Source organism: Pteropus vampyrus, unplaced genomic scaffold, assembly GCF_000151845.1.
Source record: "Pteropus vampyrus isolate Shadow unplaced genomic scaffold, Pvam_2.0 Scaffold231, whole genome shotgun sequence".
In the NCBI taxonomy this organism is placed as follows: domain Eukaryota; kingdom Metazoa; phylum Chordata; class Mammalia; order Chiroptera; family Pteropodidae; genus Pteropus; species Pteropus vampyrus.
Window position 1 is genome coordinate 1053503 of NW_011889012.1, and position 15007 is coordinate 1068509.

General features: G+C 65.5%; 1 protein-coding gene across 7 annotated transcripts in view; it reads right to left on the reverse strand.

Annotated features, from left to right (window-relative positions):
* Positions 1 to 1089: 1089 nt before the first annotated feature.
* The window catches only part of SH3TC1 (SH3 domain and tetratricopeptide repeats 1), a 39140-nt gene continuing 25222 nt past the window's right edge, over positions 1090 to 15007 (reverse strand). For 4 of the 7 annotated variants that reach the window (XM_023519680.1, XM_023519682.1, XM_023519681.1 and 1 more), the window contains exons 12-18: positions 11777 to 13438; positions 8888 to 9068; positions 7786 to 7936; positions 6523 to 6645; positions 5656 to 5806; positions 4530 to 4726; positions 1092 to 2773 (exon numbers count right to left, since the gene is read on the reverse strand). In XM_023519680.1, coding sequence (XP_023375448.1) covers positions 2516 to 2773; positions 4530 to 4726; positions 5656 to 5806; positions 6523 to 6645; positions 7786 to 7936; positions 8888 to 9068; positions 11777 to 13438 — 2723 coding nt within the window. In that variant the 3' untranslated portion in view covers positions 1092 to 2515. Of the gene's footprint in view, positions 2774 to 4529; positions 4727 to 5655; positions 5807 to 5841; positions 6354 to 6460; positions 6646 to 7785; positions 7937 to 8887; positions 9069 to 11776; positions 13439 to 15007 lie in introns of those variants that run through there. The other 3 variants (XM_023519684.1, XM_011373801.2, XM_023519683.1) reach the window with 3 other exon arrangements.

Genomic DNA, 15007 nt, shown 5'->3' on the forward strand with positions numbered 1-15007 from the left:
GCTGGAGACAGCCGTGCAGGCGGAGAGCCAGCACCCCACAGTGGAGTGGGCTGTGTGACCCTGGGCAGGTTGCCTTTCTGTGTTTGGGGAGATGGGTGGGCATCTCCGGGGACCCCCCGGCAAGGAGTATGATTTCATCCCCAGCCCCAGGGCCTGATCTGGAAGAGGCCATTAGTCCCCCCAGTCCCCACATGGCTCAGAGCTGCACCTGGCCCTCAGCGGTTAATGGAGCCCGTGCACAGTAGGCACACAGTGAGCCTGCGTGGGACGGTGACTGAACAGACTCAGTAGAGATACAGGCGCCCCCTCAGAAACCGGGCCAGCGGGGCTCCTGGGCTGTGTGCCCATCAGCAGATCGGGCTGAGGGCCTACTATGTGCCGAGCACATGCCCATCTCACACCCACTGTGCTGAAAGAGGGCTCGGGGGGTTTCTGTCAGGGACCCGGACTCCGGAGGGGCAGAGCAGGACTGGGCTGTTGGCCTGGGGCCCAAGCTGGCCACGGCCTGGCCTCCTGCCTCGGCTGCAAGCAAGGGGCTGGCTGCGCGGTTCTGGGCACCCACTCTGTGCCCAGCACAGTCTCTCTCCATTCTCAGAATCCCGAGGTGGGGCTCGTCTTTGGTCACAGACAAGGAAGAGACCGAGGGTCTGAGAGGTTGTTGACGACCAGAGCAACTCGACCTTCGGCTCAGGGCTCTGCAGCCCGTGGTATCGATGCTGTCTCTGTGGTAACGGCGTTGCTGGCAGGAGACAGGCAGCTGTTGGCCCTGGGCCTGCGCTCGGACCCTCACTCCAACCCCGGTTTGGGGTCTGTGAGCCTTGTGTGAGCTACACCAAATGGGCCCAGAGGAATAAGCTCCCTGCACCCCACAGCCTGTAAGTGGGGCTGGGGTCTGATCCCAGGGGCTGGGCGGCCCAGCCTCCCCCCAGACGTCCTCGGACCGCTGCCCAAGGGCAAAGGGCCAGAGGCCGGTCCGCCGGCAGGACCCTGGGCTGGGGGGCGGGGGCCACAGCTGTGGCAGCAAGGGGAAGGCATGGGTTCCCCCATGCAGGGTGTGACTAGCCCACCACCCCCAGTCCCGCCCCACTCCTAGTGGCTGCCAACCCAGGCCTGGGGCGTGGCCCGGCCCATCACTGACCTCGGACACCTGAGTCCTCGCGGTAACCGAGACAGGTACTTCCTGCTGCATCCAGGGCAGGTCACTGGGCCTTCGTGTTTTCAGTGACAGTGTGGCCCCCTCCCCATTGCAAACCCAGCCACAGAGAAGGCGGTATGAGGTCAAGGTTAGAAGGTTTGTCCTCAGCTCTGCTGGGACCTGTTCCTTTTGCCCAGAGGTTCCAGTTCTGGAAAGCTCTCTGCTGCCCCCTGGTGGGAGAGGCCTGCAGGCTGCCTCTGAGTGGGGCGGTCCCAGGCGGGGCTCCAGGTACCCCAGGACCAGAGGAACGATGTTGGACTCAGCTCCCTGCCCTCCTGCTCTGGGGCCTGGGGGCTCCGCCACCTCTCCTGGGCTCAGACTCCACCCAGGACCGAGTCAGGGCTCCGCCCCTCTGCAAGTCCCTCTCCCTGTCTGTCAAATGCGGGTCTGGGGGAGGGTGCGGGGTGACCGTTTCATAGGCACTGGCTTCTTTGGGAGGTGACGTGTTTTGGAGCTAAACAGAGGTGCGGTCACACAACATTACGAATGACAAAGATGCCACCAAATCGGTCACTTGAAATAGTTACTTTTATGTTACGCGGTTTTATCTTATTAACAAAATAAAGACAAGGAGGAACCCTGCCCTGGGGGTGAGATGTGCCGAGGCCTCGCTGAGCCTCGGTTTCCCTGCCTGGAAATCAGGGAGAGGATTTCACTGAGACATGCCGGGGGGCTGGGCCCTTGGCTGGGGGAGCAGGTGGGGGGCGGGGGCGGGTGGCAGCCCCCCGCATTGGACTCATGTACACCCCCAGACAGCTGGCAGGGGCTGCAGTGCTTGCTATGCTGAGCTCTGGAGCGGGCCCTCCCTACCTGCTGAGCGACAGTGGGCAGCACAGCTAACCCCTCTGCGCTCCGCTCCTTCAGGTGTAAACGGGGATGAGAACGGTCCAGCCTCACAGGGCAATTCGAAGATTATCGGCAGCGCACGGTCCTGGAGGCCCAGCAAGGGCTCCGGGGAGCGGGGTGGAGCCCGGGGCTTCCTGGCTGTAGCTCCCATCCCCTCGCCCCCGTGATAGGCAAGGAACCGGGGTTTGATGGCAGTGGCTTGCCCAAGGCCACATCGAGTGGCTGGCAGAGGACCTGGCCTGGGTCCATTGGACTCACAGCCTTCCTGCTCATACCTGAGGACGGGGTGCAGCAGCAGGTGGCCCCCAGGCTGGGGCCTGGTCCCTGGACACTCCCCAGGAGGCCGAGCAGGGAAGAGGGCCCGCAGACTTGAGGAGCTACTGCAGAAGCATTTATTGCTCCTGGGCCCCTCCCTTTGTGCCTCTGTTTCCCAGAAAACAAAATGCCAGGACCCACTCCCGCGAGGCCAGGCCCTCAAGACGGGGGACCGGGGGCCAGCCAGGGCGCCCGCCCCCAGCACCGCTGGGGGGCCAGGTTGACCCTGCGGATGTTGAGCTCGGCGGCGAAGGTCCTGGCCTTCTGGTAGAAGAAGAGGGACTTCTCGCGGTCCAGCAGGAAGTTGTGGTAGATGGTGGCCAGGCGAGCGTAGATTTTCATCTGCGCCTTCTTGTTGCCCAGGTCCACGGCTGCCGCCAGCGCCAGCTGGTAGTACCCGGCCGCATCGAACGGGTCCTGATGGGGAGGCGTGACGTTTAACCCAGACCTGGGACAGGGAAGGGCGGGCACGCCGAGCACCCCGCCAAATGCTGCTCCCACGCCCGCCATGTGCTGTCTCCACCCTGCACTGATTACCCCAGGGCTGTGGCCTGTGGCAGGCAGGATGCCCTCGAGGCCAGCGACAGAAGTCCTCGCGGGCCGCGCCCCTGGGTGTTTTCCCGTGAAGGGCCCACCTGCTCCAGCGAGGCTGCGGGAGGGTGGGCTCAGGCTCACATCCGGGGTCGGACCGGAAGTCTGCGTGGGCCTGGGCAGGCGTTTTGACTAGCCCGGGACCCCCTGCACGCCAGACCCCGCTGCGGCTCCCCCTTCCTGCCCTGGAGCCAGGGCCTCGAACCCCGTAGTCTGTGCCCCGGCCACCCTGCCGAGTGCCTCCCCCGGCCCTGCGGCTTTCCCCCTGGGCCGAGCTGGGGTCTCACTGCCACCCCACGAGCCCCTGCAGAGCCACCCCAGGGCCCCCATGGCTGGTCTCTCCGCAGCGCCGCGTCCACACCGACGGCAGCCCGTCCAGGCCCCTCGGCGGGCCAGGCCCAGCGCACAGCCCCTCACGACGTCTCTCTCTCTGGACCCTCCCTGCCCTTTTGACAGACACCACTCCCCGGACACGAACTCAGCCTCCCGGGTCAATGCCTGCCCCACCCCAATGCCTGCCTCCCACCCCTGCCTGTCCCCAGGTCCCTCCCACGCACCCCGGTTACCTGAGGGACCCCCCCATAACCAGAACCTGGCCTGTCTGTCCCCTGCTCATGATGGCTCTCCAGGACAGAAGACAGAGTCCAAATTCACCAGCCCTGGCTCCTCACAGCCCCCCACACTCAGAGCGAGGAACCGGAAGATGAAGTTGGCACAGCAGCTCCGCCGGCCCCCAGCCCCCACCGGGTGCCCGGCCCCACGCAGGGCAGGTGCGTGGGCGGCACAGAGCCTGGGCTTGGCGAGGCTCCGTCGCAGTAGTCGGCCCATCCATGGGAGCCCCCCAGAACTGCCCGGATCTGACACAGCAGAAGGCCACAGGGACTACTTCTGACCGCCAGGTGCCACGAGCACAGTCAGGGCCACTCAGGGGCGGTTTTGGGGGGTACCGGCCCCTCCAGCTCTGACAGGGCAGAGACTCGGCCTGGCTTCCTGTAGTGGTGACCCTATGTGGACACCTGGGGCAAGTCGCACCCTATCCTGAGCCCACATCTCCTTCTGTCAAGTGAGATGGTCGTTCCCGCCCCGCCCAGGTGACGTGGGGGTTAAAGGTGTCTCCGGATTCCAGGGAGAACTCTCTATATTCTGGCGGCTCCCTGCAGGACATGAGGATTTGGGTTGTATCTTGCTTTGTTGCTCTCTGGGGATAATGGTGACCCCCTCCCTCGCCCCCCTGAGAGTCATTTTCCCCCTCCTTCATTTTTGTGGCTGACTTCTGCTTGCTTGACCGTCGAGACTCAGTTTTGCAAGCGCCTCCTCCAGGAGGCCCCCCTGACTACACTTCCTTTTATCCCTTCCCCAGCGGCTGCCATCATCCGTGCACATGTCAGCCTCCTCCGCTGACCCTGAGCTCTGAAGGGCAGGGCCTGGCCCTCGTGGGAGCCCAGAGGGTCTGCGGACCTGGCCTGCTCCTCATGGCCAGGCCCGGAGCCCCCGGAGACCGCTCGTGCTGGAGGAGGATCTGGACCCAGGCCTCCAGGTCCGGGCGCAGATCCCACCCACCTGCTCCCCTCCCTCCACCCACCTTCAGGTCGTAGAAGATGATGTCGCCGAGGGCCAGGTACACCTTCACATAGTACAGGGTCTCCTCGTCGAACTCCAGTGGCGAGTTGCAGAGGGACAGCGCCTTGAGGTAGAAGTGCTCTGCCAGCTCGCCGTGGCCCAGCCGGTGGTGCAGGGCGGCCAGCCGGTGGTAAGCCACTCGCTCATTCAGCCGGTCCCCTGGGGACACGGGGAGGGGCTCCCGTGAGGACAGGAAGCGTGGGGGGCGGGGCACGGGCCAGCTGGAAGCACCCATGCCGATGCCGTCTCGAAGGCCAGCCAGTCACGTCCCAGGCCGAGACCCACCTGCCCATCCGTGAGGTGGACCCGGTGAGGCCTGCTCCCGCCCACCTCGGGGATGTGGGGGCCCCAGCTCCGAGCCGCACACGGCCGCCCGGTTGCTGTTTCACACTAGGAGACCCCAAACGTCACGCGGTCTGTGCACGCGCAGGCGGCAGGACTCCGGTCAGCCCCAGGCACGACACTGGACCCTCCTGCTGCAGCATCGGCAGCCCCCCCCCGACCCCATTCTCGGGACACGAGGCTGTGTCCAGGGTCCTCCTCTCCCAGGCAACCAGTGCTGGGGGCCTGCATGCAAACTCTGCCGTGCACCTACTGCGGGCCCAGCCCTCTGGGGCTCCCTGAGTCTGGGGGAGACAGCCGGCCTGGGACGGTGCGGGCAGGGCTGGGACGGCACGTGTCCAGCACCCAGGGGCCGGCTTCTGGAAAGGGGCTGGGATTCTGCCAGCCAGAGACTATCAGGGGCCGGGCGAGCGAGGAGAAGGCGCAGCACGCGGCCCGGCACATTCAGGCCCGTGAGAAGCCTGGGGCTTCTGGGATGCAGACCGTGTGGTCAGCAAGGCGAAGAGGCAGAAGAGGTCGCAGAGCTGGCAAAGAAAGTCAGCCACGCGGAGAGCATGCCGGTCCCGAGGGACCCCACGCCAGCCCGGGCAGGGACTGGGAGGCGGGCTGGATGAGCTACACGGGAGAGGTCGGCCTGTGGACGGGTGGGGCCCACGGCTGTCCTGGGGCAGCTTCTCGGTGACCTCTGGCCCTGCCCTCCCGATCTCAGAGGCAGAGGCGCCAGGGGCCAGGGCCGCGGGGCTCACCCAGGGTGATGCTGAGGGCCAGGGCCACGTGGGCAAACTCCAGGCTGTCCTGCGGCGTCTCCAGTTCGGCCAGCAGCGCCGCCAGCTTGTTGCATAGCCGTAGCTCCGCCTCCTGGTTCCCTGTGGTCACGGCCAGGGGCAATGCCCGGTCCTGCCCACGCAGGCGGCACGTCAGGCTTCCCCAGAGCCCCAGACACACGCCGGAGCTTCCTGCCCCCACTACGCCCCTGGGTCTTTACACGGCTCTGTCCTCCAGGAGAAGGGTCAGCCCAGAGAGGTCCTGACACGCTCAGGGACACTGGGCGGGGAGCAAGCTGGGGCGTGATCTACAGCCCTTCTGTCTACACCGCATAACTCCAGACCAGCCCCTCCCCTCCTGGGCAGTGAGGGCCAGACCAGGAGTGTCCAACACCCCTCTGTGCTCGAAAAATGCCACGTCTATCTGACCCCCTGGGGCTGAGCTGCACACTGGGAGCTGGGCAGACCAGGGAAGTGGCTCAGAGAGAAGCCGCCCTCCCCGAGGGCACCTGCAGACTAGGTCCTGATCTCGTCCCCCGCTGCCGTGCCCTGTGCCCTTTGACACACCCGGTGCCTCTCTGAGCCTCAGCTTCCTCGTGTGTAGGTGGAAGTGGACTCGGGGCTGTCATGTGCTGTCAGCCTGAAGTTCCCGCGGCCCCCAGACAGTCCTTCCTGTCTCTGTCCCTCCAGGCTGGGCTGGGGGTCAAGACCACCCCGGCGAAACCACCGGGCAGCGAGGCGCGTGCGCGGCAGGCCCTGCCTCCAGATGGGGGCCTCTGCCCGCTGCCCCTGTGCCGTCCGTCGAGGGACGCCCGCTGCGGCCCACCCGCATCCACGTGGGCCACTCACCCGGTAGAAGGACACAGCTTTCTTCCGCTCCCAGGTCCCGTTGAAAAAGATGTCCCCAGCAGCCTCGAACAGCTCCAGCCCCAGATTAGGGTCCCCCGTGTACAGGGCTGCGTTCTGTGCTACCTGTGGGGATGTGGGGACTCTCATGAGGCCCAGTGTTCTGGCAGGTAGAGGTGGCCAGTCGTCCCTGTGGGAACCTCGCAGCTGCCTCCTGGCCGCCCTGGGACCCTCAAGCCGCTCTGCACGCGCCGGACGACACAGACACACGCGTGGGGGCCTCTCCTCTCTCGCACACCTCAGGCCCTGTACGCGGGGGCCCTTAGCACCCACTGGTAGGCGGATGATAATTTAAGGCCTGGAGCCCTGGAGCCCTGGAGGAGGCCTGTCCCGTTAAGGCCCGGGGAGCCGGCGAGTATGAACTGCTGGGGAGCTTGGCGCAGAGCCAGCCCCTGGATCCCGCCGGCTGTGCCCAGACCACGGCGCGCTCCGCCCCGCCCCGCCTCGCTGGCGCGGCCGCGTCCTGCCACTTCGCCTCCGCCGTGTTCTCTCTGTGGCCCTCAGTAATACCTGGCGGCACATCCCCCCCCGTCTCTCCCACCAGACGTCTAAGGCTGTCGGCTTCTCTGCCATGTCCAGGGCCCGGCACAGGGCCCGGCACATAGTAGGTGCTCAACAAACACCGCCAAGTGGATGACTGAGCCCGGGCGCTGCCGCACCCCCGTGCAGCTCACCTTTGCACCTGTGAGTCCTGCTGCTGGAACACCCCCCCCCCAGGTGGGCACTGGCCCCCACTCACGGCAGCTCAAACGAGCCTCTGTGACCCAGACGGACAGGACGTCACCGTCCCGGTCTACTCTGCTCCGCCTCATTCCTGTGAGTCGGCCTTGTCTGAGGAGCCTGTCCCCCCGTCAGCCGGAAGCCCCCGGTCGGGGACCCTCGGCCCTGGCCCAGGGAGGTATCAGCAGGTGCTCAGAAGTGGGAAACTCACACGGCTCACGAGCCTCCCACTCTGCCCCGGACCACGCATGTTTAAGGAGACGCGCCACGTGCTGCCGGAGCCGGCTCCGCTGTGCGAGTCCAGTGGGCACGTCATGTGCACACTCATTAAGCACCTACTGTGTACCGACACGGTGGGGGGAGCACTGTGAGGGGCACGTGCCTCTGGCCCCTGGGGACTGAGACCCGTGTGGCAGATGCTGGTGGCGGGGGCCAGGGCCGCGGGGAGACGGCAGGGCCCCGGCACGCAGCAGGTGCTCGGCGCACCTGGATGTACATGTCCACCAGCTCGTCCTGCTGCAGGATGTAGTAGATCTTCCCCGCCTGCAGCCAGGCATGCGCCTCCTTCTCCTTCTCCTGCAGGTCGATGAAGATCCCCAGGCTGCGCTTGGTGTAGTCCAGTGCCGATCTGTAGGCCCTGGAGTCAGGGCAGGGTCAGAACAAGCGCCCCCAGTCCGTGGTCCCCCCGACCCCATCGTGTGTTCCGACTCCACCCACCCCCCCACACAGGCACCCACCCCCTCTGGGCAGCAGAAAACGCACGCCGGGCAGAGGTTTAGAGACTCTCTAGGCCAGAGGTCCCCAGACTCGAGTGAGCATCAGAATCACCCAGAAGGCTGTAAACCACAGACTGCAGGGCCCTGCTCCCCGAGTTTCTGCCTCAGCAGGTCTGGGGTGGGGCCCAAGAATGTGCCTTTCTGAACAGCTCTCCCCTGAGGCGGAGGCTGCCGGTCTAGGGACCCTGCTTTGAGAAGCACCGATCTAAAGCACAGGCTCGTTGGTCCGACGGGGGTGGCGGAGGCCACAACTGGCCCTCCGAGGCCCCTGTGGGGAGCTGGCCCCTTCCTGCTCTCCCGGGAGTCCCCGCGCTGGAGGATGTGTGGCCTGTGACTGCACTGGCCACTGCAGGCTGTACGGCCCAGCTGGCCATCGTCCTGCTCAGTGTGGGCTTCACACGGGACATAGGACCCGAAACCTTGCCCCAGGGGAAGCAGGTGGGCCGGCCGCATGTCTCCTGCGCAGGAGAATCCTCCGGGCACGGATGGCACTGTCCTTACATCTGAGGGGACAGATGAGGACCTGGCTGTCTGGCCTGAAGCTGGGCCAGTGAGAGCCGACTCTGGGCAGGCAGAGGTCAGCTTACAGAAGCCACCACGGTAGGAGGGACAGGGAGCTGTGTCAGTGGAGATTGAAGGATGTGTGTCATGGGACTCGCATGTCACGAGTGTTAGTTGGGGTGACCCCCAGGCCTGCCAGCTCGGAACTTGCCTGGCGCTAGGGAAGAAAATGGTCTCCAAGGAGAGGCTACTCTGGGAGGGTGGCCCAGTGTCCTCGCCACCCCCACCCAGCCCGCAGAGCCGGCCCTCACCGCTCGGTGCCCAGGGACAGGTAGAGCCGGCTGATGGTCTCCAGGAGCTGCCCCTCCAACGCCTTGTCAGCCACCCTCCGGGCCAGGGAGAGCTGGAACTCATGGTAGATGACACACTGGGCCTCGCTGGGCCTGACCGTGCTGTAGAAGTGACATAGTTGCTGGACCGCACGCAGCTGGCCTGGGTCGGGGGACGAAAGGAAGGAGCCACCGTCATGCACTGCAGCGATGTCTGCGGGGTCCAAAGTCCCCTGCCGTATGGCCGCCTGTTCCACGCCTCTGCGAGCTGGAGTCATCACAGATCGGGAAGCAGCCCCGACCTGCTCGGGGCCACGCGGTGACGAGCACCCAGGCAGGGCACGTCGCGGATGCTCAGGAGATGCATCACTGTGTTTGTGAGCCCCCTAGGCCTGGGGTCCTGGCCAGTCTCTCCCACCGCACCGGGCAGCCCGTTTCTGCTTCTCAAAGCTCCCCCTGGCCAGGTCGAGGCAGCCTGCACGCCGAGCCGACGAGGCACCTCATCCCCATACTGCTGGCGGACAAACTGAGTCCCAGGCAAGTCCTGGCATTTGTAGAGTTCAGATCCGGTTCAGGCATCCCAGGGCCAGCTCCTTCGAGAAGCCAGGCTCCAAAACACAGCCTCACTCGCCTCTCCTAAAACTGGTCTGGGGACAGTCGAGAGCTTTCACTATTCAAAACGATCCAGGATCAGCAAGGAAGCAGAAGACCTGAACGACACCGTGAACCGTCTAGACCTGGCAGACGCCCACCGAACACCCCCGACCACAGCAGAAGGCGCGTCCCTCGGCGCCCACAGAACAGGCTACGGGACAGAGCAGAGGCCGGGTCACAAGGCGATTCTCGTACGCGTGAGAGGATTGAATCATCCGGAGCAGTTCTCCAGCGACAGCGCCGTGACATGAGAAATCGGCAACAGAAGGGAGTTTGGGACATTCACAGACGTGTGGAAACTCACAAAAAAACTCCCAAATAACAAGGGGGTCAGGGAAGAAATCGCGGCAGGAACAAGAAGATATTTCGAGATGAGCGGGGAGAAAAGCATGACAGACCGACACGGAGCGGCGGCCCCGATCTCTGTGGCACCGAGGACGAGGCTCCTCTGAGAATCCAGTGCCCGAGGACCCGGGGCGGAGCCGAGGCGGTGACGCCGGCGCCGGGCAGCGGCCGCGCGTACAGACGAAGCTTCGCTCGCTCACGGGCCGCTCACCTCCTGCTGTGCGGCCCGGTTCCTAACGGGCCACAGACCGGTACTGGCCAGCGGCCCAGTGGTTGGGGACCCCTGGTTTAGAGGGTCTTTCTAGCTGTAAGTGTCTACATTAAAAAAGAAGTTTCAAATAAAAACCCTCGACTGACACCTCCCAAAGCTAGATAAAGAGGAGTTAACTAGGCCAGAGCAAAAGGAAGGAAAAATAAGATTCGAGTGGAAATGATCAAATAAAGTCGATGATAAAAAATACCAGAGAAAAATCAGTAAAACCAAAGGATGTTTTTTCATGGGACGGGATTAACAAAATCGACAAATCTTTGGCTGGACTGACCAAGGGCAAGAGAGAGAAGATGCAAGTTTCTTCGACCAGGAGTGACGGAGGAACATCGCTCATGATCAGGGACATCATCCTACAGACACGAGAGGGCTGCACCAGAAAACCACGGACCACCGTGCAGAATAGATGACCTGGAGAGAATGGACAGACGCCCAGAAAGACACACACTACCGAAACAGCCTGAAAACGGTCCACGGCAAGCACGGGGCAACACTGGGCATCGCCCTGCCTCGGTCTCCCCACTGTCAATTTGGTAGGGTGACAACACGATCCCGCGGGTCCCCCAGCTTGGCTCTCCCAAGTCTGAACCCCCAACAACCTGGGGAGGGGACCTCAGGAGGTTTCTGAGAGGCCCGGGGGAGGGGGCACTGGCGAGCCTCGTGAGCTCCTGCCTGAGGCCACAGGGCAGGTGGCTCCTGGTGCTTCCTGGAGGTCCGGAGGGCCCTGCCAGGCTCAGTGAGTGTCCCATGTCCTTCAGTGGCTCCTCGGGGCTCTCGGGAAAAATGCTAACCCACAGCCCATGTAGCCCGGCCCCTGCCGAGGCCCCCAACCAAGGTTTCCACGCGCCCCACCTGACCCACCCAAGCTTCACGCCTCCCCGCATGGCCCAGCGCACTCACCCCGGGCCCTTAGCACAGGCTGCACCTTCTGCCAGCCCCCCACCCCGCACTTGGCTAGACCACCCTCATCTCTCCAGTCCCAGGCTAAACAGACCACGCTGAGCACCCGTAACCTGGGCATCTGCTGCCACGCCTGGCGGCCGGCCCCCAACAAGGACCGCTCGGGTCCCATCTGCAGGTGGAGTGCCGCGCGGAGCCCGGGGTGCTCGCATCAGCCGCTCCTGAATGAGGCTGGCTGCTCCTGGGCCCTGGGGACCACTGGCCACCCGGGAGCCTCTGGCAGGGCTGTGGGGTGCCTAGGGGATAGCACCAGCCAAGGCACCCCGCGTTCACGGCCCACGTCGCTCCTCTCGGCTCAGCTGCCCTTGCTCGGCCTGGGCTATGCCCGGGGTGACCTGCCACCCGTTTGCCCACGGCTGTGCAGATGCCCGAGCGGTGGGACCGTCAGTGCTGAAGCAGGACTCCCCAGGCAGAGCGGGACGAGCCGGTTGCCCGGCGTAGGTGGCCGGGCGGGGGGACACCTCAAACGCCCGCGAGCAGCTGCTGGAGTCCACTGCTCAGCATTCTCAGTGGCTAAACCACCACCCACCCGCCTGCGACCCGCAAACCCCAGGTGCGCTCTGAACGGGGAAGAAAACGTGCTTTTCCCGGGAAGCCGCTGGGGGCCGGGGCCGGGGCCGGGGCCGGGGCTGGCAGGCACTTACTCTCCAAGTCGTCTGTCTCCACGGCGACCAGAAAGGCCCACTCGTAGTAGCTCTTGCCCTGCTGGGCGAGGGCCCGGCGGGTGCTCAGGTGGCCCAGCTGAAGCAGCACCCGGGTGAAGTCCCGGCCACACTCCCCGCTGGGCAGCTTCGCGAAGAGCTTCACGGCTTCCAGCAGGTAGTGGCGGGCCAGCCCGCTGGCGCCTGCCTGCAGGCACAGGGCCCCGAAGTTGGCCAGCACCACCGCCTGGTTCCGCGGCTGGTCCAGGCCCCGGGCCACGCGCAGGGCGCGGTAGTAGCTTTCGGCCGCCTGCCGGGTCCTGCCCGTCCTCTTCAGGGTGATGGCCATCATGTTGGCGATCACGCCCTCCTGGTCCGCACTGGCCACGGCCGCGTCCAGGACAGCCTGCAGGATGTCCAGGGCCACCGGGCTCTGCCCGTGAAGCACATGCAGCCGGGCGAGGGCCACCAGGTAGATGACGGCCCAGCGGCCGCCGGCCTCGGCGTCGGCTTCCACCGCCCGCACCATGAAGGCGATGGCCTTGCTGTGCTGCCCGTGGTGGCTGTGCAGCTGTGCCAGGCTGGCCCAGAGGGGGCCGCGCAGCGCCCGGCCCGAGCCCCCGGCCCCCGCGGCCAGCGCCTGCCTGAGGTAGTGAGCGATCTCGGAGGGGAGGCGGTGGGGCCGGGGGCTGTTGCGCAGAACCAGCTCCACGCTCCTGAGCGCACTGGTCGGCGTGCCCCGCGCCCGCGAGGCCACCTTGGCGCAGCTCAGTGCCAGGTGCGGCAGGCACGCCCGGCTGTAGACGTCCGCCAGCAGCAGGTAGCAGTCCGCAGGCCACGAGGCGTCCGGGGACCCCAGGGCCCTGTGCAGAAGCAGCAGCCTCTCCAGGAAGGGCAGGGCCTCCTCGGGCTGCTTGAGGCGCACGTGGTGCCTGGCCAGCAGGAAGCAGGCCCGGGCCTCGGCCTGCGGGCTCCGGCCACAGACCGCCCTCCGCAGCGCGTGCCTCAGGAGCTGCGACTCCGCCTCCGTCCCGCACACGTGGCCGGGCGTCCCCAGCAGCAGGGCGCAGGCCTTGGGCACCAGCTGCCCTCCTTTCTCCCGGTTCTTCTGCTTCAGGTGGACGGTGGCCAGGTTGGTGTACAGGGCCACCACCAGGAAGCGGTCGCCAAAGCGGCCGCCCAGCGCCCCCAGGGCTTCCTCAAAGTACACCCGGGCCTGGGACAGCTTGAGCTTGCGCACGCACAGCCGCCCCAGCAGGAAGCAGAGTCGGGCCAGGGCCATGGGGAGGCCTGTCTTCTTGGCCACCCCCCGGGCCTGCGCCAGGCGCCCGGCCAGCTCCTCCTCATCGGCGAAGCCACCGAATGTGGCCCTCAGCCCGGGCATGGCAAGGTCGTACAGGCCGCGGAAGCAGGCCCTGTACCCAGGAGTGTCCAGGAGTCTCAGCAGTGAGCCCGGCGTCTCGGGATCAGCCTGGTCATCCTCAGCGTCCGGGCAGAAGGGGGGCCCCTCAGCGTCCGGCGAGCTCGCACCACTGGACACTGTGCAGAGACCCCAGGACCCTGGCTCCTCAGGACAGCCGTGGCAGGACTTGCATTGTTCTAGGACATTCTTCACCTTCTGCAGGGTCTCACATGGCTCTGGGTGCAGGCCGGGCGGAGGCATTTCTGCAAGTCCCCAAAACCCCCCAGGTGGGTCAGAGCCTGGCCTGAACGCAGGCAGGCAGGCCGTCCCTCCCGGGCCACAGTCCCCCCGTCCCCGTGGCAGCGCCGTGCACATACGCCTCCCCAGGGGCCTCCTGAGTGGCCGAGGTTCACGGGGAGAGCCCAGCGCCCAGCAGACGGCGGGAAGCCCGTGGTCACGCCCACGGGGAGAACACGGACCAGTGAGGCCGGGTAACCAGGAGGCCCCCTTTCCTCATTCTTCCCCAGTTTCAGAGACCGGAGCCAGAGCTCCGTGATCACGCAGAGGTCCCTTCTCCCTTTAGAAAGGGTCGGAGCCACCGAACGGGACATCCGTTCACGGCTGCAACTGCCTATAGTCTCACCTCAGCCAGGTTCAGAATCTGAGGCCCACAGTCACTACAGTGACAAAGTAACAAAGGACAAGGACGAGGAGCATCTGGGGGCATCCGCGCTGCCCACGACTGCCTGCCTGTGGGCCGTGGGCTTCGGGAAGAGTCGGAGCCCAAAGGCTCGGCCAGCACTGAAGGGTAAACAAGCTCCATTTCCTGCTGGGAAAATGGGCTTAAAGGGGAGTTTGTTTGGCAGGAAAGAACCAGCATCTAAAGACTGTTCCGTTTTGAGCCCACGTGTAAAAACTGTTTGAAACTGACTGTCTCCTTGTTCGTCTAAAATTCAATATGCTCTAGTGGCAAATGTCCAGCCTGACTACACTTTAGATTCGCCGAGAAAACGCCCGTGTCCAGCGGAGGCAAAGGGCTCCCGCAGGCCTGGCTCCCAGCCGTTACCGCACCCCTCGACGGCGGGGGACTTCGGGGGACTTCGCTGCAGGGACCCAGCAGGGTGTGGCGTGCCCCTCCCCGGGGAACAGCGTTCTTCCCTGTCCTTACCCAGCGGTGGCTCGGGAGGGCACAGGCCCCGGAGCAGCCCTGGGGAGCCAGGCTTCCAGGCCTCCTCACCCACACCCCAGAGTGGCCCCGCCATGTTTGTGCTTAGATCGATCCCGTCCCCAGGGAATCTCAAAACGTCCTCAGGCACTGGTGTCCCCGGGCCCCCCCCGAAGCAGACCCTCTGTTGTGGGGAGACGGAGGTGCAGAGGGTGAAGGAGGGGTCTCCCCGGCCCAGCTCCTCAGGGTCACAGCAGAGGGTCAATCAGCTTCTCTAACCCGAGGCTCCAAATTCGGCTCCCGCTTCACCCCGCTGAGCAGAGGACGAGGCGAATCCACTGCTCTAGCTTGTGAGAAAGGAGCCCAGGGCCAGGCCTGGGCTCGGTCCACGCAGGGGACCCGCCTTCATGGGGACAGTGCGGGAGGGCTGGCACGTTCGCCGGGCACGCGTTGGCGCAGGGGAGGGGAGCTGCACCTCCCCGTCTCCTGCCCCCCACTCAGCAGCACCCCCGGTGGAGGAGGGAGGTCTGCGCCCAGCACCCCCGGGCGGCCAGCTCTGCGGCCTCTGCCCCTCGTCATCCCCTGAGGGCCCGCCCCGTGACAGAGGAGCCCCCTGCCGTGTGGGAAGAACCCACCTTGTTCTTCTGGCCGCTCGATCTCAGCTGCT